The 27189-nt window shown below is 45.0% G+C and overlaps 1 protein-coding gene across 8 annotated transcripts in view; it reads left to right on the top strand.

Annotated features, from left to right (window-relative positions):
* Positions 1-27189, top strand: part of LOC110485993 (nucleosome-remodeling factor subunit BPTF) — a 56414-nt gene that overhangs the window by 11054 nt on the left and 18171 nt on the right. For all 8 annotated transcript variants that reach the window (XR_002468019.3, XR_016485821.1, XR_016485822.1 and 5 more), the window contains exons 4-14: positions 4056-4295; positions 4837-5028; positions 5841-6190; positions 7327-7545; positions 8186-8334; positions 9535-9666; positions 15939-16068; positions 18210-18345; positions 18700-19023; positions 19271-21194; positions 22164-22288. Coding sequence is in view for 4 of the 8 variants with exons in the window: in XM_021557263.3 (XP_021412938.3) it covers positions 4056-4295; positions 4837-5028; positions 5841-6190; positions 7327-7545; positions 8186-8334; positions 9535-9666; positions 15939-16068; positions 18210-18345; positions 18700-19023; positions 19271-21194; positions 22164-22288 (3921 nt within the window). In the remaining 4 variants the exon portion in view is untranslated. The remainder of the gene's footprint in view (positions 1-4055; positions 4296-4836; positions 5029-5840; positions 6191-7326; positions 7546-8185; positions 8335-9534; positions 9667-15938; positions 16069-18209; positions 18346-18699; positions 19024-19270; positions 21195-22163; positions 22289-27189) is intronic.

Here is a 27189-nt window from a genome sequence, read left to right on the forward strand (position 1 = left end):
TTCATCATCTGCATCATTTTCTCTGTTCGGTTGGTTCCAACGAGGCTGCCGATTTGCCTCCTGCCCACGGCTGCACTTCACAATGTTGTCGGTCTCTAAGTTGGTAATGTGAGGGCACTGATCAGCATGGCAGCATACACACGCACACACACATTTCAGATCCATGGTATTGGGTGTGTATGGGTTTTACAGTTATGACTCGTGCAAGTTGTGCACATTAGCATTTTGTGTGTGTGTGTGTGTGTCTGTACGTTTGTATATGTTGAGAGGGATATGCACATCATGTAAGGCTATAGATATAGTAGTCCATATATGGTAGTGTTGTTGGTCATTTTTTTTGTTTTTTAAACAACTAATTGATCATGTCAGTTCAATTATTTGAATTCTATTTCGTTCAGTTTTTTTCTGTGAGCTCAATGTGCACATGTAAGGTTCTGTATTTATTTTCTTAGTCAACCTTGTGTTCTGTTTCATTGGGTTCTTGAACGTAGCCCTGTTTCATTGGGTTCTTGAACGTAGCCCTGTTTCTTTGTGTTCTTGAAGGTAGCCCTGTCTTAAATATTTGTTAATTGATTTCACCTGTGTTAGTTACTCACCTGGTCTCATCAGCTCCTTATTTAGATCAGTTGATTCTGTTTGTGCCTTTGTGAGGTATTGTTAGTTTTGATTCTACTAAGCCTTTTCCTAGCTCGTTTGTGAGAACCAGTTATAGACTTCAGTCCTAGTTTTGATTCACCTGCCTGTTTGCCTGCCTGTGTATGTCCACTGCCTGCCTGTGTATGACCATTGCCTGCCTGTGTATGACCATTGCCTGCCTGTGTATGACCATTGCCTGCCTGTGTATGACCATTGCCTGCCTGTGTATGACCATTGCCTGCCTGTGTATGACCATTGCCTGCCTGTGTATGACCATTGCCTGCCTGTGTATGTCCACTGCCTGCCTGTGACCACGATTCCTGCCTTCTGCAAGGGCGAAATAAACACCTGCCGCGCCCTGCGCGTGAATCTACACCTTTTTTCTCCCTGAGTATTCATTACAGCACATTGCGCTGCAGTTTCTCCAGAGATAAATCACATCATGCCCGAGCTGTGCGCTGTAGTAGGGAGTTGTAGTTTCCAACAGGTCAATAATAATAATAGTTTCCAATAATTAACTACGTTGACCATAATCCATTGCACGACTACTTCTGTCCGGTCTGTCCGGTTTCTTTTACCTGTGCTACGGAAGAGACAGAAGATTGTGCGATCAAGAGGGGATACATAGAGAGCAGTTTCTTCGAGGTATCTCTACCTGAAAATACATGATCTAAGTGATTGATAGTTGGTATTCAGCAGTCATAAAAGTATGAAGAATTACTTTGAAGAATTACTAAAATAATACATTTGTCAGGTATAAGTAGCAGCTTTATAGAGATGAGATGTTGACTTTGAATTCAATAATACATTTGCCAAATTAAAGAAATGTGATCTACACAACTGAAATGTTTGAGTAAAGTAATGTGAACAACGAATGGTTAATTCGTGATGGGCAGTCACTACCAACGTGGAACTTTTATTCATAGTTTTATTATCTGTTATAGCATTCAACCCATAGTGCATTTTAATGTTTAAAAAAATCACTGAAACTGAAATCTGAAATCGTAATTATTTTTTGATAATCAAACCAAAACGACCTCAAAAAGCACTAATGTATGCAACTATCATACCGCTATCCCTCTCCCCCTGCCTCTGTCAGATTATCATAGTGGATTTACCCATGTCTTCCCAAAGCAAAATCCTAAATATTTCCACACCCCTCATATTTGGGTAAGTAGGCCCTAATCAGTGGGGCAGTGGCGGGTTGGCTGGCTGGTTGTGTTTAAGTGCCTCTATCGCCTCCTGTGCTGACTTGGCCTGGCTGTAGGCTCTGGGGACTGTGGCACTGTTCCAGCATGCTTCACTGGGACGAGGTCCAATATGGCAGGACTGAATGCCTCTGAGGCAGAGAGAGGTGGAAAGAGGGAGAGATGGTCAGATAGAGAGTCAATGGTCATTGGTTGGGGGTGGGGGGGGTTGAGGAACAGTGGAAGAATATGGAGGCAAAAGGTCAAGAAAGGGGAGGGAAGAGATGGAGAAAGAGTGACGGAGATAGAGGAGAGATAAAAGTGACAAAGAAAGCGAGGGAGATGGAAGACGAGGAGGGACATGGCTGTGCCGGGTGTCCTCCTGTCTTCTATATGTAGCCAAGTTAGCCAGGACAGTCCGGCTGAGCCAAAGGTCCCTGGTTCTGAGCGTGTGAGGGGCTCCATTGTCTAACACCAGAGAGCCTGCCAATGACTCCTCCTCTGCCCCGTCTGTCTCGCCTCTAATCTATCTCTCTCTTTATCCTGCTCGCTCTCTTTCTCTCTCTCTGCCCCTCTCTCTCTCATATCTCCTTCTCCCTCGATCTCTCTCCCCCTCCCCCCCAGTTAAGTGAATACTACTCAGTCATGTTGAAGGGCCATAGGAACCAGTACCCATTCCATGACAACTTTCCTCTCCAGTCCCAGTTTGGCTGGGCTCCAAACTGTTACCTCCTCTCCTTCATGACAACTGATCTGATTAAAGAACAAATGGGATGGTTGAATGTGATAGGGTGTTAAGGCTATCCAATCCTTTTACCTATAAGTGGCCTCGAGGGTGATGCCAATAATAGGAAGCTGTTGTAACAGCTATTAGGCTATTGCTGAGTCTTTTTAGATTGGGACTTGTGTCTGTAGCCTGGTCCTAGATCTGTTTTACGTTTGACATGGCAATGACCGTAGGACTTTGTTATAGAGTTATATACAGATGTGGGACCCAGGCTATTGTAACGGTACACTTGTGATGGACTTCGGATACAGACTGAGATCCAGTTCTCTGTTGGTGTGCCTCCCATTGAGAATGAGTGGTTTGAAATCTCACCAGTGAGTCTACTTACGACTCACTCCTGCACACACACTGTGGAAATCACATGAAGTCAGAAAGAGCCTTTTAACCACTTTCTCTCTCACACCCACGTAGACAAACACCACACACACACACACACACACACACACACACTGGCATCAGGAAAGCGATGACAGATCCCAGATTGAGCCCCCTAGGAAGACACTTCAGGCTGCTGTCAAGGCTTCTCCACCGCCCACACACACACACACACGCTCCGGCGACAAATGACAGAGAGGGTAGGCTTTCGTTGATGCCTGAAACAACACGTTTTTCTTTGTCACCATCCCACTCCCCCGAAATATGAAATCACCTGCTTCGTCACAGAGTCCGATTTCAATTACTCCCCATGTGGTCCTGCCATAGAGGGGAAGTCACACATGAGTACAGGCTCTGTTTCTTTGTTCTACCGCATTGAGCAGTTGTATAAACCGTGACAAGTTCTCGCTATGCGGCTATCATTTCAGAAAAGTGTCATTTTGAGGCGGTGTTCAAGTCAAAGCACAGCTGGGTGCTATAAGGTGCTCATTCCCAGACAGACTCCATGGCCATTCCTATAGTATAGCCCAGAGAGATGCACTGTTAGTGGCGGGCTTTCAAGCACAGGTGTGAATGTTTGATTTGTCTGGCAGAATTGCGCCGTGGTCAAATCAGAAGATGTATCGATTTCAGCGTGCTCTGTTAGTGCGGGATAAAGGTTTAGCGAATGCATAGGCTGACTGACTCTACACACACAAACAATCGCTTGCTGGTAAGAATACGAAGAATGCTCTGAGTTAGAACTGTTTTATGGGCTGGTCAATAAAACCGTAGTTTATGCTCAGACCGTATGAGACAGTCGAGGTGTAGCTCAGGGGTGCGTAACGCAGCACCTGGATTCCTACAGTCCTGCTGGTTTCAGTTTCTACACGACTAATCACCGTAACTCTGTGTTGTCCTTGATCGTGTTTAGTCTACACACGGCTAGTTATTTGATCTTTTTGGGGGGCTGAGCGTTTTTAAGGACGTTTAGTTTTCCCACAATGAAACATTTAGACAGGCATAATATGTATTTTACCGATCTGATCAATGAAATGGATCAACCCATCGGTGTCCTCTCCCTTCTCCAGAGGAGATCCTGAACCGGCTGAGGGCCAAGCAGGAGCAGGAGCTGGAGGAGATGAAGCGCCGGGCGGCCGAGGAGAGAGAGAAGGCGGAGGCGCAGGGAACTCTCCGAAAGGAGGAGGAGACGGAGGGGGGAGAGCCAAAGGAGAAGACTGGCGACCTAGAGAAGAAGGGAGAGGAGGAGGGAGCAGGGGAGGGTAAGGCTGACAAGGACAAGGCGACCAAAGAGGGGACTACCATTACAGGTAAGAGACACACACACACACACCCACCATCTAACTACAGCTACCGCTACATCGTGGTCCTACAGGCTTTACGGGCTGTTTGATATTACTGCGTTTTGATATAGAGCGATGTAGGCCTAATGAATTATTGATCCGTTTCCCACTGCGCTCTCCTCTTTCCGAGCCAATTAGAAATCCCTTGTGTTGCGCTGTCAACCCATCGGAGACCACTTTGTCAACTTAAACCAATGCCTTCAGCAATACTGCTGATAACCCCTCCGTAATAAGTGTCCTCGCACCAAATTTTACACAATGCCTACTAGTCTCATTACAATACAGCATCTTCTATATGCACACGCTGGAGGTGCTTGTTGCGCATATTCCACACAAAGTCTGATACATACACTTTGACCAACTCTGTTTGAAATGTGTCATTTTATTGGCTGCCATCTTGGCACCACAAGTTCCAAGATAATTTACGTTCTAGCGAGAATGCAGTTAAAATGTTTTCAACATGTAGCATAGTTTGCCAAACTCTGAATATCTGCTTCTCTGATTGAAGCCGAGCTGGCTCCTTCTACTGGTGACTGCTCCATCCCTGAGGGGAGTAAGCCTGATCTCCCGGCTCCACAACCCACCCTCCCGGCAACGGAGGCCCCCAGCCCTGCCGTGGGGGGGCAAGACCTCCCTACCGGGGCCCGAGAGCCTGGGGACGAGGCCAAAACCAACATTGAGGGCGTGCAGGAGGCTGAAGGTACCATGGGGGTGGTGTCTCTGTAAACTTTGAACCCCATTCATGATCCCCCTCCATTCAATTCCTGTGCCTGGGTTGTTCCTCCCCACACATCCCGCCTCCCCCCATGTCGGACCGCTCTACCATTGGTCGCTGTCCCTTTTGCATCCCTCATTTCATTGGCTGTCAATGACCAGTTGCTGGTCGCAACTCTGCTGAATACACGCTTTTATTTCATTCCAAAAGAACGCTTAAAGCGAATTGCTTTGATATGCAATCAGACTAAATAGCTTGGCATGAATCACAATGACTTTAAGACAAAGCATTTGATTCTGAACCTTGCGTGTAAAACAGGCCATTAATGCATGTGTCCAGATCACTATTACTATGAATCATCATACCCCTATTGGCTGTGTGTGGGCACTACAGGAATGACGCGCATGTTGCTTCATGACACTAGAGGGCACTATTGCATGTCATTTGAACTTTTGAAGGGACTGTTGGTTGGGTCTTCTCTTGAGAAGTCCACATCCCAGGCAAACACAAATATATAGATTTGATTATATGCCCCAATCCAAAATGAACAGAAAAGGATAGGCACCATATCATTTCCGGACTCCCTGGTGCTTATCGTTCAATTGGGTCGAGGCATGTAGCTGGATCCACATGCATGATTGTGTGGGATGTGGACTCATTTTGACACAATGACTAACTTCGACGTCTGAAAAATAACAGTCAAACTTTGATTTTGATTGTACCATCCCTTTAAAGCATGATTTTAAATAGTGACTTATGTTGTGATTTTTTTTATTTTTATGTATTTATGGTTTTAGAGAAGGCACGTTCTGAGTCTAGTTCTCCCAGGGGAGAGGGGGTCCCCAGCCTGAGCCAGCCACCTCATCCCAGTGGTGAGGAGAACAGTAACAGCAGCACCATTGCCAGGGAGGCCCCCAGGGTGCCGGAAGAGCCCGACCTGGCTGACAGGTCCTCTCAGTCCTCTATCAACAGCCAGGACGACCAGGGGGTGAACGGCGAGGCCGGTGGAAAGCGGTCGGCAGTCACGCCAGGTGGCCGCATGGTGACCCGCCTGCGTAACCCGGAGAGTAAGCTGAGCCAGCTGAAGAGCAAGAAGGTGGAGGAAGCCGTGAACGAGGCCAACAAGGGCTACAAGGAGGGCAAAGAGGTGATCACTATTAATCTACAAAAAATACTGATTAGCCGTTGGATTCCTAGCTATCCTTAGGTTGTTGCCCGGTGTACCAAACTTTTTCCGTAATCATGGGCCAAATCAAATGTAATTATATAGCCCTTCTTACATCAGCTGATATATCAAAGTGCTGTACAGAAACCCAGCCTAAAACACCAAACAGCAAGCAATGCAGGTGTAGAAGCACGGTGGCTAGGAAAAACTCCCTAGAAAGGCCAGAAACTAGGAATAAACCTAGAGAGGAACCAGGCTATGAGGGGTGGCCAGTCCTCTTCTGGCTGTGCCGGGTGGAGATTATAGCAGAACATGGCCAAGATGTTCAGATGTTCATAAATGGTCAAATAAAAATAATCACAGTAGTTGTCGAGGGTGCAACAAGTCAGCACCTCAGGAGTAAATGTCAGTTAGCTTTTCATAGCCGATCATTGAGAGTATCTCTACTGCTCCTTCTGTCTCTAGAGAGTTGAAAACAGCAGGTCTGGGACAGGTAGCACTTCCGGTGAACAGGTCACGGCTCCATAGCCGCAGGCAGAACAGTTGAAACTGGAGCAGCAGCACGGCCAGGTGGACCGGGGACAGCAAGGAGTCCTCATGCCAGGTAGTCCTGAGGCATGGTCCTAGGGCTCAGGTTCTCCGAGAGAGAGAAAGAAAGAATTAGAGAGAGCATACTTAAATTCACACAGGACACCAGATAAGACAGGTGAAATACTCCAGATATAACAGACTGACCCTTGCCCTCTGGCACATAAACTACTGCAGCACAAATACTGGAGGCTGAGACAGTAGAGGTCAGGAGACACTGTGGCCCCATCCGATTATACCCCCGGACAGGGCCAAACAAGCATGATATTACTCCACCCACTTCGCCAAAACACAGCCCCCACACCACTAGAGGGATATCTTCAACCACCAACTTACCATCCTGAGACAAGGCCGAGTATAGCCCACAAAGATCTCCGCCACGGCACAACCCAAGGGAGGGCGCCAACCCAGATGTTTTGTTTTGTTCTAAAAATATCATGCATTTATTTCAATCCAAGTGTCGCTCGTCTGTTATCAAAATATAATGTATTTGATTTACCTTTGATTTGACCCCCCTCTCCTCACTCCAGGTGCTGGTGGTGACCCCGGCGGGCGACGTGTCGCGTCTCAGCACCCGCAGCCTAACAAGCAAGGAGGTGGTGATGAAGGGCACACTCAGCCACTTCTTCAAGCTGGGCCAGGAGGGAAAGTACCGCGTCTACCACAACCAATACAGTGGAAATACTCTGGCCCTCAACAAGCCCCAGCACCGGGAGGACCTGGACAAGCGGCGACACCTCTCGCACAAGGTAAACTTTAAGATAAAACTTATTTTAAGATAACTTTAGCTTGCACACACCTGAAGGAGTCAACAAAAACTTGAACAAATAAACACTTGCGATAAGTTTTAAGTTCAACTGTTTAAAGGGATACTTTGAGATTTTGACAATGAAGTCCTTTATCTACTTCCCTAGAGTCCGATTAACTTGTGGATAGGTATTTATTTTTATATATATATATCTTTTTTTTTGCCTCCGAGTCCACTATAAAGGAAGTTTGAGGTAGTGCTAAGTAGCCAATGCTAACTAGCGTTAGCGCAATGACTGGAAGTCTATAGGATAGCAATTGCGCTAGTTAGCAACTTTCTTCAAACCGCACGCAGAGACATAAGAATGGTATTCATGAGTTTGTCTGACAGTGAGGGAAGTAGATAACGTGCTTCATTGCCCAAAACTTGCTTCATTGCCCAAATCCCTTTAAGCCTTTGATGCCAACTTTCAGTCTTCTTTGTATCCTGTAGAGTACTGTTCTTGTTTGATTTGAGCTGTTTTCTTCTTTCTAATTGTTGATCCTTAAAGCATTTTTAAGTTGGTTTTAGATGTACAGTGCTTTGTGATTTCCCCATGTAATGAAAAGCTCTCTACATATAAAACGTATTTTATTATCCAGTTTTGCATGACGCCGGCAGGCGACTTCAAGTGGAACGGCTCCATCCACGGCTCCAAAGTGCTGACCATCTCCACGCTGCGCCTCACCATCATCCAGCTGGAGACCAATGTGCCCGCACCCTTCATGCACCCCAACTGGGCCTCACACAGGTACGGGTGGAATGTGGGCTCTGTGTGTGTTTTGAGATCCTAGTTGGTTGATTTATGTGTTATGAAAGAATATGATGAAAATGTTTTTAACCCATAAGAGTCTAAGCCAGGGGTGGGTTCTACTAAGCTATTTGATTTAGAATTTTAAGACCCTTTGAAGTGTCATAAAAAAGTGGAATGATTATATTTTTTTGCCTTACATTAGCCCATACAAACGCTTTGAATAGCAGATTCACTACATTGAACATCAGTCCCCCCAAAAAATGAAAGGGAAGTTTGTTTTTAAGTGTCTGTCCTATACCTGAGAGAGAGAAGAAAGATCAGGAAACATAACTTTTTTTGGACATGTATTTAACCCCTTATTTTTGGCATTAAACAGTCTCCATTTAAACTTCCATAAATGTTTTCAACTGGCACCGGGGGACCTTCAGACGAATCTTGTGAGGCCTGTGGACGTCCTAGAACAAAACAACCAAGATGTATATGTTCGTGAGAGTCTCACCTTTCCACAGAGGACTCATATTAGTGTTGTTGCCCAAACTCTTCGGACACTACAAACAGAAGTTGGTAGATGGGCTGTACCGACTTCAGACGGGTCCAAAGATGCCCGTGGGGGGGTTGTAGAGCAAAATGGAGAACACCATCGTGTTTATGAGAGTCATCTTTCTATAGTTTTGTAGGCCAAACCGTTTGGAATGCTACAGACGATTTTGTGAGAAGACCGATTTTCGGGGAAGGCTCGTGGTCTGACAAACACCGCTCTAGCTCTTTCACCGCAGATGCGGAAGTGCAACATAGGCGGATTAGGTGAATTGAGACTGATCCAATGCATAAAAAACTATCTCTAGCTTAAACTGAGTTTTTCATTTTTTCTGTTGTTGTGTTATGCTAATTGAATTTATACAGGGGGCGTGGACATCGACCGTAGGGGGTTAAGTGTTCGTTTAACCATTGTGTGCTCTTTCTCGTCGGGGGAGGGGGCACAGGCTATTATTTAGATACTAATGTGTGGCATAATTTGGTGATAACGTGTTTGTTTTTACATGTTCATTGAAGTTAGCGTACGCTGCTCTTGTTCAGTTCTGACCACAGCAGTCCCAGGTGACAGATCACACTGTTGTGATTTGATGTCACCATGCTTCCACATGATGAATAACACCATTGTCTGACTCCCTTTGGCTTTGTTTTGGTTTTCATCAGGAACAACTGGATTAAGGCGGTGCAGATGTGCAGTAAAGCCAGGGAGTTTGCCCTGGCCATGGCCATCTTGGAGTGTGCCATCAAACCTGTGGCCCTGCTCCCTGTCTGGAAGGACTCTCTGGGACACACTAGGTGAGTAGACTCAGAGCACACACACACACACACACAGTCACGTCTTTCACTTTAAACTGGCATCAAGTCATCAAGGGAACCTAATTTACCGTGTTATGCCATCCTTACATTACCACTTCAAATAATTCCTTAATACCATTTAATCATACAAGTCTGCAGCCACTTCAAAGTCGGACTTCTTTAGAACAAGTGCAAATCCTAGACCAGTGGCAGCTGCTGAATACCCAGGGTGGGGTGGTTGGAGATGTGAACAAAGTAGCAGAAATATAATGCCAAGTTCTCAAACTATCTGTACTTTCTTTGAATAGATGTATATAAAGAAATCTGTGCAACAGCATAAATACACCTATTTCACTTTTGCATGTAAAAAATAATAATAAATTATAATTATAATAATAATATATATATATATAATAATTATAATAATAAATTATGTTTTTAAGTATCCCTATATTTCTGTTATTACGGCTCTATCACTCTGTTATTAGTGCGCCTGCGCAGGAGTCTTGTTGACGAACCTGTCCTGAGTGCAATGGCAACTATGTATTGTGCTAAAACGGTTGAGTAAACGTTGTTCAACTGGAACCTTGTCGTTGTCATTTTGAATTAACATTGGCAGCAGAGGATGGTTAATAACTACAATGTGCCACCTCGCTTCGACGATAACAGGTCGCATGAAAGTGGGAATATGAACTTGGAATCTGGACACGGGTTACTAATCTGGACAAGAAAAAGCAAGCACTTGAGGTGGTATTATCGCTCGGAAGATGAGCGAGAGATACAGCACTGGAAATATCTGTTGAGGATTTGAATAAGGATGATGGTACGGGAACTTTGATTAGAGCGCTGGATTCTGTGTTTCTTAAAGATGCGAAATACCGTGCCTACGAGACATATTCAAACGTTGACAGTGTTACTAGAGACATTTCGGTTGCAATGACTGACTACATAACGTTAATTGATTTCGAACAGAGGTACAATAGGATGCGCAAGTACGAGGTGGTTCTCCCGGATGCAGTGTTAACTTTCAAGTTGATAGATACTGCCTGTCTGGACAGTTGGCTTTTGACTGCTTGTACAGTGCTGACTTTTGCGTCAATGAAGTCGGCACTAAAAATACATTTGGGTGAAAAGACCTGTCGTGCCAATAACAGATGGAATGCGAGTGAGTGACGCAGCATATTACACTGAGCAGCAGAGAAAAGGCGCCAAAAAGTCACGTTCTCATGACAACCAGATGAGGGCGCCATTGCCCGGCACAAATCCACTGGACAGATATGGAAGGAGATTAAAATGTGCTTTTTGTCAATGCACTTACCGTTTGGTTAAAGACTGTCCTCATAAAATGAACAAGTTAAACTAACAGAGTAAAAATGTAAACACAGAGATAGAGCTGTGTAACATTACACTGTTTTCAAACCAATCTTCTTCCTAGTTGAATCCTTAGGATCTGCTATGATTGATACTGCGTGTACACACACAGTGTGTGGTGCAAAATGGCTTGATAGCTATGTCAGTGAACTAAATATGAAATAAGTACAAACTATGGTTGACACACTAAGCAACCAAGCTTTCAAATTTGGAGATGGGAGAATTGTCCGTTCTACCAAGAGAGTTAGGATACTTGCAAAATTGGTCAGACAAAGTCACATTGAATTAGGTGGTCCCTACTATTAAAAACTCAATGCACAATGTTCATGGTTACAGCCCATACCAACTAGTGTTGGGGCAGAACCCTGATCTTCCCTCTGTACTGGGTGACAAGCCAACAGCACTAGAAGGGACCAGTGTGAGTGCATGGGTGGGACAGCACCTTTCAGCATGACATACAGCAAGAAAAGCTTTCACTGAAGCAGAGTGTTCAGAGAGAATTCACAGGACTCTGCATTAACCTCTTCGACCCACGGATGAGACGTATGAGACTGGAAACAAAGTGCACGATAAACGTGTTGACTGTCAAGAGTGGAAAGGACCGGGAGTAGTCATTGGCTAAGATGGTGTGGGGATATTTGTGAGGCACCATTGTCAGGGTGCATCACTCAAGATTGCGGAAAGTAAATGATCAACAAGATGGAGGGGCTGTTGCTGAGAATCAGCCTCCTACTGAAAATGACCATAAGGACACATTAACAGACACAAACCTACCAGATGTTGCATCCAAGAATATGGACTCTAGTGATGCACCGATATGACATTTTTGGCCGATACCGATATCCAATATTTTCCTTGACAAAAACCCCGATATCGATAATCGACGTATGCTATGATGCTGGTGAAGTTGTCTCGCAGTGCTGGTCTAGCTCATGAATGGAAACAATGTTCTTCCCCAAAATATAGCAAAACGACAATCTGTTTCAGTAGCTATAGTTAGCCTGCTAACTGTATAGCTAGGTGTCATCATCTAAAATAACCCTAATTTATAAGACAGTTTTTATTTGAGTAATGGTGGTCGGACCCATCTATGTGAAGCTAGCCACAATAGTAGACTGCGGTTAGCCTTCAAAATAAAAGTATGGCATAATTCTACTATTCGTATTCATTTGCATCACTGTCAATAACCTACTTTTATTTTGAGGGCAAACCGCAAATTCCACTATTATGCCTAATCCTTATTGCTTCACAACACATAACCAAGTCCGGTTGAGCCTCACTAGCCAGATGAAGTTGCTGGCTGCTTATAACGTTTGCTTTGGGCAACAGGGTTAAGTAGCTGGCTAGCTATTTATTTTTATGAACTGAAGTTCAATTTCAATGTGGCAACCTAGCTAATACTTACTCACAAGGATTCCAAAATCATTGCAAAGAATAATGAATATGACTGCAGTTTCTACTGGTCATTTGATTTTAGGCTGTTTGTATTGGTGCTAGCTAGGTACCAAGCTAAAGCTAGCTACCCCAAAAGTTGTGGTCGTACAAATGATGCTTTATTACCAACGCGGTATTGTAAACACATCGTTCATGGCCGGTGTTTGCTTGCTTACAGACATTTTTGTACAGCTTTAACAGTGCTACTGTATCTTTTTTTGACACGCAAAGACCCAAACGGCGTTCCATAGTAGTCTTAAAGCTAATAGCAGTGACACTATTACTGTGTAACTCCGGTCGGGTCGAACTTGGTCGACTCGTTGACTGCTCGATCCACACAGCAGACATTGTGGGCTAGGTTATGAATGCTGTGTTGCATGTTTAGCGCAACATTTTACGTGGTGTCATTACGTCATGTACCTACCTACGTTATATAGGTGTGCACGTCAGCTTTGACATCGGTTTTGCACATCAGCGTTCAACTAGACATCAGCTGATACCGATGTTGGCATTTTTAGCTAATGTTCACCGATATATCGTGCCCTAATGGTCACTGAAACTGATACAGGAAATGGAGCAGAGACCTTCAACCATGACACAGGTAATACTATTGAGAGTTCAAGTTAGGAAAACCTCCAACAACAGTCACATGTGTTAAGACAGCATGGTTGTTCCAATCTGAAAACTGGACAAACTGTTAAACACATGGACAGAGAAAGTGGTATTCCACACACAGCAACCGTCATTGGACGAGCAGGAAAAGCCAAAGGAAAACACCAGAACTGGTACAACTTGCAGTACTCTGAACCAGCTACACTTTCTGGTACAACAGGGTCAGCTGACCTGTGACTTGTTAATAAGCTCAGAATTGAACCAATGGAAAATCGAGAAACATAGGACGTGTCTTTTGACGCAGCTGAACTAGATGAGCCCTGTAATTGGAGGAAAAATTGAGTGTTTGTGGAAGTCAAAGACATTGGCCAAGAATGTGTCTCAAAAAAGGTCGGTGTGTACCCTTAAAGAATCCTTAACTGGAATAGTGCCTAAAGCACGTCTCTAGTGGCTAGAGGTTTTGAGGAGCTGGCTGCTAAAGAACTCCCAAAAGACTCACCAACATGCGCCTCAGAGTCACTCAGATTGCTGTTGACAGTGATCTGACAGAAAAAATGGAAACTTCATTCCATAGACATCAAATCTGCATTTTTGAAGGGAATAGAGCTGTCAAGGGACATTCACATCCGACCTCCGCCTGAAGCTAACAGCGAAGGAACACTGGAGGGAAAAAAAGGTTTGTGTATGGCCTGGCAGATGCATCCCTACTGGTACAAAGTCAAGGCAGCAATGCTGAGTACAGGTAGAAAAATGTCACAAGTGGATCCTGCAGTCTTATTGGCGTGATCAAGACTGCAATGTGACTGGAGTACTTGCCTGTCATGTTGATGACTTCATCTGGGGTGGCTCACAGACCTTTGCTACAACTGTGATTCCACACCTCAAAGCTGTTTTCCAGGTCGGCCACAAAGGAGCAGCTTGCTGGCTGTCTGATTTAAAAAGGGAACATCCGGTCTTTTTTATTGAACCTTTATTTAACTAGGCAAGTCAGTTAAGAACACATTCTTATTTACAATGGTGGCCTAGGAACAGTAGGTTAACTGCCTTGTTCAGGGGCAGAACGACAGACTTAACCTTTCAGTTACAGGTCCAAAGATCTAGCCACTAGGCTACCTGCCACGCAAATGGCGTACTCCTAAAGGCACTCAGTAATGGAAAGTTATACAAATAATTTTGTCACACAACCCATCTGTAATGGGTAACTTAAATAATAGTTGTGACGTTTTAATTATGTTTTTGATGTTCTATTCTTTAAAGAAAAGGGGATTGTTAAATTCATGTTTTAAGTATCCCTATATTTCTGTTATTACAGTGCTATCACGCCGTTATTAATGCGCCTGCGCAGGAGTCTTGTTGATGAACCTGGCCTGAGTGCGATGGCAACTATGTATTGTGCTGAAACGGTTGAGTAAACGTTGTTAAACTGGAACCTTGTCGGTGTCATTTTGAGTTAACGCCACTGCTGAACATGCTGCTTTGAACAGATTAAATGATACTGTTTAGAACGAGCAGCCAGCTCACAAAGTGCACCAGGAAGAACGCAACAAGCATGCAGATGCAATAAGTGAAAACGCTATGTTACTGGGGATAAGTAGCTAACATAATGTCTCAAAGCATAGTGTGCTAGGCAGTTAACTTTTTAATTCTGAAATAACTTCATATTTTCAGAGTTAGTCAGATATTCGTTTTGAAAGACTTGACATTGGCATGGGAGCTAGCAAACTGCTAGCTAGCTGCTTATCAAACTCATTTAATTTTACCCCAAAAATCAACCAAACAGTTTATCAATGTTTCTCAAAATTACTGTAGCTGTCTGTTTTACTGTAACTGTCTTAATTAATTTGCTCATGCTTTGTGATACATGCGGTTTTATGCTTCTTCTTTTTTTAGTCCACACATGTTTCCCTGTCACCTACAGTACAACCTGATGATCACTGTGGGGGGGGAACAATGCAATTGGCCAGCCACTGTCGTGCTTTTTTTGAGAAGGTTCTAGCTAGTGTATCCCTCTGTCCTTGGACTCTTGTTGGATAAACTTCTCCGGTTTATCAAGTCCCAGGCTCCCATGACTGTTAGGAATTACAATTAGCTTTTTGCTTTGGCGCAATCTGTACCTGATTTTAGTGCCAATCTAGCCTCACGTGGGGAAGGAAGCCGTCTTTCGCGAGACATTTCAACTGTGTATCGGTGATTCGTTACATCCCCAGTGGGCCTCCCGAGTGGTGCACCGGTCTAAGGCACTGCTAGAGGCGTCACTACAGACCCGGGATCGATCCCTGGCTGTAAATAAGAATCAAATCTGGACTTGCCTGGTTAAATATAAAGTAAAAAATAGTATGAAGCAATGCATTCAGTATGCATTTAAAGTGATATGCGTGTATTAACATTGCCACACAGTACCTTCCAAATGTAATCCTATTCCCTATATAGTACACTACAAAAGTAGTGCGCTACATAGGGAATAGTGCGCCACATGGAACGTTACCCTGTTCTAGCAGCTCCTCTGTTCCCCTCCCGTCCCTCACACTAAGACCAGTTTACCCAGAGGTGACTAGCAGCAGATAAAATGGCCCACCCCCGGTATGTAGCACATTATTTATAAACTAGGGGAAACACTGCTACCTGTTCTACTGATGGGTAAAGACCCCAACCCTCCTCTTAAGACTTGATTATGTTATAGTAAGGGTGGGTGTGCAGAGTCAGTCAAGGGGCTCGCATCATTTGTGTGTGTGTGTGTTGCATGGGGCCTTGCCAAGAGCAACGAGGGAGTTTTACCCTCCTCTTGAAGGAAGCCGCTTTTGAACTGACCGTGTTTTGACTTTCTCTCTCGTCCCCCTTTCTGTGCCACCATGCAGGCTACACCGTATGACGTCCATGGAGCGGGAGGAGAAGGAGAAGGTGAAGAAGAGGGAGAAGAAGCTGGAGGACGAGGAGACCATGCAGCAGGCCACCTGGGTCAAGTACACCTTCCCCATCAAGCACCAGGTATCGCACACACACACAAACACCCGCACACAGACACACTCACTCAGACACCCACACACACACTTAAGGGCTGCTACACATGCACAGACACATACAGTGCCTTGCGAAAGTATTCGGCCCCCTTGAACTTTGCAACCTTTTGCCACATTTCAGGCTTCAAACATAAAGATATAAAACTGTATTATTTTGTGAAGAATCAACAACAAGTGGGACACAATCATGAAGTGGAACGACATTTATTGGATATTTCAAATTTTTCTAACAAATCAAAAACTGAAAAATTGGGCGTGCAAAATTATTCAGCCCCTTTACTTTCAGTGCAGCAAACTCTCTCCAGAAGTTCAGTGAGGATCTCTGAATGATCCAATGTTGACCTAAATGACTAATGATGATAAATGCAATCCACCTGTGTGTAATCAAGTCTCCGTATAAATGCACCTGCACTGTGATAGTCTCAGAGGTCCTTTTAAAAGCGCAGAGAGCATCATGAAGAACAAGGAACACACCAGGCAGGTCCAAGATATTGTTGTGAAGAAGTTTAAAGCCGGATTTGGATACAAAAAGATTTCCCAAGCTTTAAACATCCCAAGGAGCACTGTGCAAGCGATAATATTGAAATGGAAGGAGTATCAGACCACTGCAAATCTACCAAGACCTGGCCGTCCCTCTAAACTTTCAGCTCATACAAGGAGAAGACTGATCAGAGATGCAGCCAAGAGGCCCATGATCACTCTGGATGAACTGCAGAGATCTACAGCTGAGGTGGGAGACTTTGTCCATAGGACAACAATCAGTCGTATATTGCACAAATCTGGCCTTTATGGAAGAGTGGCAAGAAGAAAGCCATTTCTTAAAGATATCCATAAAAAGTGTTGTTTAAAGTTTGCCACAAGCCACCTGGGAGACACACCAAACATGTGGAAGAAGGTGCTCTGGTCAGATGAAACCAAAATGTAACTTTTTGGCAACAATGCAAAACGTTATGTTTGGCGTAAAAGCAACACACCATCCCCACTGTCAAACATGGTGGTGGCAGCATCATGGTTTGGGCCTGCTTTTCTTCAGCAGGGACAGGGAAGATGGTTAAAATTGATGGGAAGATGGATGGAGCCAAATACAGGACCATTCTGGAAGAAAACCTGATGGAGTCTGCAAAAGACCTGAGACTGGGACGGAGATTTGTCTTCCAACAAGACAATGATCCAAAACATAAAGCAAAATCTACAATGGAATGGTTCAAAAATAAACATATCCAGGTGTTAGAATGGCCAAGTCAAAGTCCAGACCTGAATCCAATCGAGAATCTGTGGAAAGAACTGAAAACTGCTGTTCACAAATGCTCTCCATCCAACCTCACTGAGCTCGAGCTGTTTTGCAAGGAGGAATGGGAAAAAATTTCAGTCTCTCGATGTGCAAAACTGATAGCGACATACCCCAAGCGACTTACAGCTGTAATCGCAGCAAAAGGTGGCGCTACAAAGTATTAACTTAAGGGGACTGAATAATTTTGCACGGCCAATTTTTCCGTTTTTGATTTGTTAAAAAAGTTTGAAATATCCAATAAATGTCGTTCCACTTCATGATTGTGTCCCACTTGTTGTTGATTCTTCACACAAAAAATACAGTTTTATATCTTTATGTTTGAAGCCTGAAATGTGGCAAAAGGTCGCAAAGTTCAAGGGGGCCGAATACTTTCGCAAGGTACACCCTTTTCATTTGGCCCTTGTTTACCGACCGAGCCCGGGCCCTTTTAAGTCGAAGCGCTACCACTCTATTTATGACCGGGGCCGTTCACCATCACCCCTAATCGCCAGGACGTGTTTAATTGCAACTTCCTGCCTCCCAGAATGGCGAACGGTGCTAAAAAAGCCCTTTGATTAGGCGTGAGTGTCCGAGCTCCGGGGGAAGTGTCAACTTTCACATAGTGGCCCTACTAGATGTGTTTACTTAATGGGTGTGAATACCCTCTGGCCCTCTCATTTCTCTCTCTCTTCCCTTCCTCCTCTCACTACTGTCCTCTTCCTTTATCGCTCGCTCCCCCCTTCTCTCTCTGCTGCCCGATTTCTTCTTCCCTTCTTCCCTCTCTCTCCTTTTCACTTTCGTAATTTCGCTCTTTCCGCCTCTCTCTCTCCCGTGTGAAGGTGTGGAAGCAGAAGGGAGAGGAGTATCGCGTGACGGGCTGGGGTGGCTGGAGTTGGATCAGCAAGACGCATGTGCACCGCTTCCTGACCAAGCTGCCTGGCAACACCAACGCCAACTACCGCGCCGAGCTGGAAGGTCAGCAGGAGCGTTCTAGTTTGTGTCCTCTTCATAGAGATAGATAGAGCTCTCATCTTGGTATCTGTGCCTTTATGGCATCTGTGACAGCACTGACAATGTCAATGCAAAAACAAAATATATCCAAATAGAGATCTTTATCCATCGCTATGATTTGGTTTGAAAGAAATCAAGGAATTCAGTGGACAAATGTACCCGTAGCTGTCAAACACCTCTTATTTCCTAATTGCCAAAAGTTGTGATAAATGTACGATTCAATTATTAAGTCACATGGGATAACGTCCCCTGTGAAATTGACTACTAATATAAATGTGGCTATGATAACTAAAACATGTATGTTTTCTTCCGTTGCAGCTGCCAGACGTGGCGAGAAATGCAACTTGCTGGACTTGGGCTCAAGGCCAAGGTTGTTCAAAACAACTGTAGTTTCAGAACCCCAGGGAAGCAGAAGACCCTTAGAGAAAGATGGGGGTGCAGCCACCACCACCACGACCACCCCAGAGCCCTCAGCAGACCGCCTGTCAGGAGAGCAGACCAAGGAAAAGTCAGAGGAGGGAAAGAAAGAAGAGAGTGACGGGCCAGCGAAGGTGAAGATGCAAGACTCCGCTGCAGAGGAGGCTGCTGACAAGATGGAGTTGGACCCTAGCCTCTCAGACTCAGGACAAGACGATGAAAAAGGTTAGCGCTTTTATAGATGCTCATTGACTCCCTTGTTGATAGTTAGCGAAGTTAAAGCTAACAAACGCATGCAATATCAGTCAAACGTATTATTGAATCAATCAGATCTTATACTGCTCTACATGCCAATGTGAAGGGAGGCTCACATACTTCCATACTTGGGCACTAAGCTTCTTCGCCATTGTTCTGACGAGGGGATAAGAAAAACGATCCAGTAACTTATGTGTCCATTTTGTTTTTCTCTCAGGGACCTGCAGCAGCCCGGGGACCGAGACGGAGACGACGTGCGTGAGGCAGGAGCTCGGTGAGGGGAATGCAAGGCCCTTCAACTACGACGTGGTGGACGTGGCCCAGGGCTTCCTGACGCGCGTGGCCTACGAGAAGAAGGTCAAGGCCTCCAAGCTGGACGGTCTGCTGGAGCGGCGCGTCAAGCAGCACGCCCTGGAGGAGAAGCAGAGGGCTCAGGGCTCCCTGGCCAAGCCTACCCCAGTAAAGACCACCCCGGCCCTGCCGCAGTCCCCACTCCAGCCCCAAACTCCGACCCAGGCCCAGAGTCCCACAGTGAAATTGGAGTTCAGCACCCCTTCGGTGCCACCTGCGCTTGCTCCATTGTCAGTCAAAGGGGAGGTGCAGGCGCGCCCTTCAAAGACCGCTGAGGGGTTCCCTCACCCAGCCACAGCGACCCCAGCCAAAGAGCCTGCAGCTGAAGCATTCCCTAGGACACAAAACCAAATGACCCCCCAGAAACAGGAGGGAGACCTCCCTGAGAGGACTATAGGGCCCACAGGGGCCGGTTCAGGGCAGGAAGGCCTTAAAAGGCCCAGCAGCACAGCGGAACCAATGGAAACTCAGAGTTCAGGTGGGATCCACTACACTGGCAGACCATCAGAGTCTACCAGCGACATGCCCACTTCCACCGAGGGTGCAGGACCTGAAGTGGCCATTTTTAAACCCCTCTCCACAACAATTCCTCCAAGCAGTATAACCCAGGAGGGCAGCCATAGTGCAGCTACCGTTCCTAAACCCCCCCAGCAAAGCACAGAGAAGAACGGGAAGGGGCCCGAGGAGAGGCAGGGCAACGGACAGAGCAGCACTGAGGCAATCGCCACTGGGTCCCAGCCCTCCTCTCTACCTCAGATCAATGGAAATGACAGCATGGAGGCTAAAGCCTTGATCAACTCTTTACCAACTCCAAACGAGGCCTCCAACGCTCACACTAACAGCTCTGAGGTCAAAGTGAACAGCCTAGGCAAGGCGGAGGGAGAGGGTCAAGTAGTCTCACCCCTAAAGCCCTTGCTCAACGGCAATGTGGCCCCTTTAGCCGAGATGACTGGGCCTGACAGCACGGAACCAAGGCCAGCTCTAAGGGTAGAGGTGGAGAGCAAGGTCATAGTGTCGGTGCAGGACTGCCAGCCCCCGGTGAAGGTGGCCAGGCTGGAAAACAACATGGAGGCGCTCGGATCTACGACCACCCAGCAGCTCAACAACACCCAGCCCATGGAAGTTAAGCCTGATGCTGCCAGGCTCAACAAAATGTCCCCCTCGTCGGTGCGCTCTGCGGAGGAGAGCAGCAACAGTGGGGTGGGATCCCTCTGTAAGACCATACTCACCCAGGTAACCACCACAACAACAACCACCACGGTATCCACAGAGTCTCGGCTAATGGCGGGGGTCTCAAGCTCTTCGGGGACGACGCCCGCGCCCATTGTCTCAACCACCGAGAGCAGCGCGGTGTCCACGCTCACCACCATGACCAAAACCACTGTGACCAAAATGCGCTCACCCACGCCCGACAGCCAATCGGACGAGAGCCAGAGCGAAACGGTGACCGAGTACAAGACCACGCTCTTCGCCGCCCACAAGGAGTCCTCTCGTTCAACCTCCTCTGTTTCGGGGGTCGTGACCTCGTCGACCTCCACCAAGGGCCGCGTTCGCCTCCTCAAGTTCTCGCGCACCAAGAAGACGCGCTCGGGAACCGCCTTGCCATCCTACCGCAAGTTTGTTACCAAGAGCCAGCGTAAGAGCATCTTTGTCCTGCCCAACAACGACCTGAAGAAGCTGGCACGGCGGGGTGGCATCCGTGAGGTGTCCATCTTCAGCTACAACGCCAAGCCGGCCCAGGACATCTGGCCCTACCCCTCGCCCAGGCCCACCTATGGCATCACATGGAGGTGAGAACACAGTTTTTGAGATTTCTCATTGGCGCCCCTGTTTTCAACGGGTTAGCGCTTTAACTAACTGCCATTATTTGATATGATTAAGGCCCTGAGTTTTGCCAGACTACCTGGCTAGAGAGAACTCAGGGCTTTAAATATATGGGTTTTCTAGTGCCCCATCTGATTTATGATTAGCGTTAGTTTCAGCCTTGCGCTCCATCAACTCTGAGCTATGATACAGTCACTGCACCACAATAACTGGGACCTCTCGAGCATTAATGCTCCGGCAAACGATATTCACGTCTTGTCCTGTTGATTTGTCGGTTATGCCTTCTGTTTGCCGTTAGTGGGTTTGGCCCCCGTGACTCTGTCGTGGCTCTCGCAGATTGACCTCCGCCTTTTTACTGCCTTTTTACTGCTGGACGTGAATCATACTGGCGGTCTGCAAGTGTCAGGATATTCGCGTTGCGCATTAACCACTCGGAGGATGTTTTCCCTGCCTGTGGTCAGTCAGTCACACTGGACAAGGAGGAATGTCTTTCCCCGTGTGCATCCCAAATGGCACCCTGTTCCCTATATAGTGCACTACTTTTGACCAGGGCCCTATGGCATACTATGGTATAGTAGTGCACTCTATAGGGATTAGAGTGCCTTTTGGGATGCACTCCTTTACTGTCCCAATATGTTTTTTTTTTTGTTTAAAAAATTTTAACATTTGTTCAATCTTTTTAAATGGCCAATTGAGGAAGCTTTGGAAGCATTACCAAAGAGGCAGGTTCATAGCCAACCTCGGCAACAAGGAACTAACCCGGGCATTTCACCTGGCTGCCAGGGTTGACTTATGAATTTTATGAACTGTGTGTGTGTGTGTGCTCTTTTCCATGTACCTTTACGGTAGCAGACACAGGCTGTGTGTGTTGGTGACCCCAGTTGTCTTTGCGCGTGCGTATATGTGTGTGGTAACCTGTTTGTCTCTCTCTGCAGGTACCGTCTCCAGACAGTGAAGTCCCTGGCAGGGGTCAGTCTGATGCTGAGGCTACTGTGGGCCTGTCTGAGGTGGGACGACATGGCCGTCAAGCCCTCCGCCGCTGTAGGCACCACGCGCACAGGTAGACCATCCTTTCTCTGCATGTATCTCAACACCCACCCACCCATATGCACTACCGTTCAAAAGTTTGGTGTCACTTAGAAATGTCCTTGTTTTTTAAAGAAAATAACTTTTTTTGGTCCATTTAAAATAACATCAAATTGATCAGAAATATAAGTGTAGACATTGTTAATGTTGTAAATTACTATTGTAGCTGGAAACGGTAGATTTTTAATGGAATATCTACATAGGCGTACAGAGGCCCATTATCAGCAACCATCACTCCTGTGTTCCAATGGCACCGTTGAGTTAGCTAATCCAAGTTTATCATTTTAAAAGGCTAATTGATTATTAGAAAACCCTTTTGCAATTATGTTAGCACAGCTGAAAACTGTTGTTCTGATTAAAGAAGCAATAAAACTGGCCTTTAGACTAGGTGAGTATCTGGAGCATCAGCATTTGTGGTTTTGATTACCGACGTTGACGTTGAGATCGGTGTTTTGCGGGTACTATTTAATGGAGCTGCCAGTTGAGGACATGTGAGGAGTCTGTTTCTCAAACTAGACACTCTAATGTACTTGTCCTCTTGCTCAGTTGTGCACCGGGGCCTCTCACTCCTCTTTCTATTCTGGTTAGAGCCAGTTTGCGCTGTTCTGTGAAGGGAGGAGTACACAGCGCTGTACGAGATCTTCAGTTTCTTGGGAATTTGTTGTATGGAATAGCCTTCATTTCTCAGAACAAGAATAGACTGACAAGTTTCAGAAGAAAATTCTTTGTTTCTGGCCATTTTGAGCCTGTAATCGAACCCACAAATGCTGATGCTCCAGCTTCTTTATTCAGAACAACAGTTTTCAGCTCTGCTAACATAATTGCAAAAGGGTTTTCTAATGATCAATTAGCCTTTTTAAAATGATCAACTTGGATTAGCTAACACAACGTGCCATTGGAACACAGGAGTGATGGTTGCTGATAATAGGCCTCTGTACGCCTATGTAGATATTACATAATAAATCTGTCGTTTCTGGCTACAATAATCATTTACAACATTAGCAATGTCTACACTGCATTTCTGATCAATTTTATGTTATTTTAATGGACAAAAAATGTGCTTTTTCCCCCAAAAAACAAGGACATTTCTAAGTGACCCCAAACTTTTGAACGTTAGTGTACATTATAGGGCAAGTGCACAAGCTTGATGTAGTCATTGCGTGCTAAGAATATGGGACCAATTACCAAACTTTTTACGACACATATGAGTGCATTTGTCCAAATAGTTATGACACCTTTTTGGGGGGGGGGGGGGGGGGGGGGATTAGATACATAAAGGGCTTTAATTTCTAAACCGTGAAACTGATACAGTGCCTTCAGAAAGTGTTCACACCCCTTGACCTTTTCCACATTTTGTTGTGTTACAGCCTGCATTTTTAAAATGATTAAATTTAGGTTTTTTTTGTTGCTGGCAACACAATTCCCCATGATGTCAAAGTGAAATTATGTTTTTCAACATTTTTACAAATTGAACAAAAATATTGTTGAAATTTCTTGAGTGAATAAGTATTTATCCCCTTTGATATTGCAAGCCTAAATAAGTTCAGGAGTAAAAATGTGCTGCCCATTAATTTGTAGCTCAAACGGTTCGGTTGCTACCAAACAAATTACATCTACAGTACCGATTTCAGACTAGTCTCCTGACACTTGTAGGGGTCGTATAGCAAAACGGTATCTCCCTTTTCCATAGAGTGGCCGTAATAGTTTGTTGGCCACACCGTTCGGACTCTACAGACGTTTACGTGAGAATAATGATTTTCTGGATGTCTCATGGTCTGACAAACAGCGCTCTAGTTCTGCCACCTTTCACCTCCAATGTGGAAGTGCGACAATGTGCTGGATTGAGACGCATCCAGTTCAATTAAACAGATATCTCTAGCTTTGCCTTCCTGCTGAGTTCCGGTCGAATTGGACCGATTTACAAGTTTTCTCTCTGAAAAATGTAGTTCATTTAAATCTGATTGTCATAAGGTTCCATGACTTTGTCCACACAGGGCATCTGAACACACAAAACACATTTAGATGATTTTCATTACATTCTGGGTGTTACATTTAACTTTTGTACACCTGTGGTGTTCCCGGTCAAAAATGACAGGTCATTAGACATGAATGGGTGAGACTACAATTAGTGTATAAAATTGAGTTCAGGCACATGCCCATTCATCAGATGGACACACTTCCTCTCCCAGACCCCCACATGTATGTGTGTTTGAGCACACACACACACCTCACTCCCCTTCTTGGCTTCCATGGCAACCCCCACGGGAACCTTTCCCCAATAGAACCTTTCCCCCACGGGAACCACACCTGTCAGCATTCTCACAACCAATCGCAACATTGTTTCAATAATATAGAACTTTTCTTGCAGCTCTGGTATATAAAGCTTTTTTGAGGCCTTGCTCACAATTCACAATTCTGTGGCAGCACAATGACCAAATGATATACTGTATGTGGGGCTCTTGATCATATCTTTGATCATGACACTGGTGAGGAGGAGAGAGTCCTTGTTAAACTTTGACACAAAGTAGTCTGTGATAAACAGCACAACATGTTTCATATGAGTATTTGTTATAGTCAAAATAATCCATACATCATGCTTTTTTTTAACTCAAAAACGAGTTGTATGAGCTCAGGTCAATGAGGCCTACAGGCCATAAATAGCAAATAGAAGTTCAAAACGTGTCTTGTTCACAAGAACTTAAGTTGATAAAAAGATCTAACACAACATTAGGTGATAATATATCTATTATTATGGATTTATAATCCGCTATAATGGGGCAGTCATTTTGGACTGGGAACACAGAATTAATTAACATGGAACAAGCACGACAGGAGGGTTAAACTGACAGATTTTGATGGGGATTATTTTGTTATATAATTTAGATTAACGCACCGGCGCGTCAATCGACTCTAGGGGGTTAACAAGTCACGTAAGTTGCATGGACTCTCTGTGCAATAATAGGGTTTAACTTGATTTCTGAAAGATGACCGCAACTCTGCCCCATACAATTAATTATCTGTAAGGTCCCTCAGTCAAGCATTGAATTTCAAGCACAGATTCAACCACAAAGACCAGGGATGTTTTCATAGATACCTAGAAAGGGAGATACCTAGTCAGTTGGTATAACTGAATGCCTTCAACTGAAATGGGTCTTCCGCATTTAACACAACCCCTTCGAATCAGAGCGGTGCCTGGGGGCTGCCTTAATCGACATCCACGTCTTCGGTGCCCATTGGTAGATGGGTTTTAAAAAATAAAATAAAAAATACATTAAATATCCCTTTGAGCATGGTGAAGTTATTAATTCTACTTTGGATGATGTATCAATACACCCAGTCACTACAAAGACACAGGTGTACAGGAGTAACTCAGTTCCCAGAGAGGAAGGAAACTGCTTAGGGATTTCACCATGAGGCCAATAGGGACTTTAAAACAGTAACAGAGTTTAATGGCTGTGATATTTGAAAACTGAGGATGGATCAACACCATTGTAGTTACTTCAAAATACTAACCTAAATGACAGAGTGGAAAGAAGGAAGCCTGTACAGAATAAAAAAATATTCCAAACCATGCAGGTAGCGGGGCGGCAGGTAGCCTAGGGTTTAGAGCATTGGGCCAGTAACCGAAAGGTTGCTGGATCAAATTCCCAAGCTGACAAGGTAGAAATCTGTCGTTCTGCCCCTGAACAAGGCAATTAACCCAACGTTTCCCTGTAGGCCATCATTGTAAGAAATAATTTGTTCTTAAATGACTTGCCAAGTTAAATAAAGGTTTATTTTTTAAATGTAAATCCTGTTTGGTAACTAGGCACTGAAGAAACACTGCAAAAAATGAGGCAAAGCAAGGACATTTTTGTCCTGAATACAAAGTGTTAACATTACTGAGTACCGCTCCATATTTTCAAGCGTAGTGGTAGCTGCATCATGTTATGGGTATGCTTATAATCGTTAAGTATTGGGGAGTTTTTCAGGATAAAAAATGTATGGAATGGAGGTAAGCACAGGCAAAATCTGGTTCAGTCTGCTTTCCACCAGACACTGGGCGATGAATTCACCTTTCAGCAGGTCAATAACCTAAAACACAAGGCCAAATCTACGCGTGAGTTGGCTTACCAAGAAGACTGTGAATAAATCAATCAATCAAATGTAATTATAAAGCCCTTTTTACATCAGCCAATGTCACAAAGTGCTATACAGAAACCCAACATAAAACCCCAAACAGCAAGAAATGCAGATCGTACAGTCGTGGCCAAACAGAATGACACAAATATTAATTTTCACAAAGTCTGCTGCCTCAGTGTCTTTAGATTGTCAGATGTTACTATGGAATACTGAAGTATAATTACAAGCATTTCATAAGGAGGAAAGGCTTTTATTGACAATTACAGGAAGTTGATGCAGAGAGTCAATATTTGCAGTGTTGACCCTTCTTTTTCAAGACCTCTGCAATCTGCCCTGGCATGCTGTCAGTTAATTTCTGGGCCACATCCTGACTGATGGCAGCCCATTCTTGCATAATCAATGCTTGGAGTTAGTAAGAATTTGTGGATTTTTGTTTGTCCACCTGCCTCTTGAGGATTGACCACAAGTTCTCAATGGGATTAAGGTCTGGGGAGTTTCCTGGCCATGGACCCAAAATATCAATGTTTTGTTCCCCGAGCCACCTAGTTATCACTTTTGCCTTATGGCAAGGTGCTCCATCATGCTGGAAAAGGCATTGTTCGTCACCAAACTGTTCCTGGATGGTTGAGAGAAGTTGCTCTCGGAGGATATGTTGGTACCATTCTTTATTCATGGCTGTGTTCTTAGGCAAAATTGTGAGTGAGCCCACTCCCTTGGCTGAGAAGCAACCCCACACATGAATGGTCTCAGGAT

The sequence above is a fragment of the Oncorhynchus mykiss genome, chromosome 13, assembly GCF_057628025.1.
Source record: "Oncorhynchus mykiss isolate SJ-2025 chromosome 13, ASM5762802v1, whole genome shotgun sequence".
Lineage (NCBI taxonomy): Eukaryota > Metazoa > Chordata > Actinopteri > Salmoniformes > Salmonidae > Oncorhynchus > Oncorhynchus mykiss.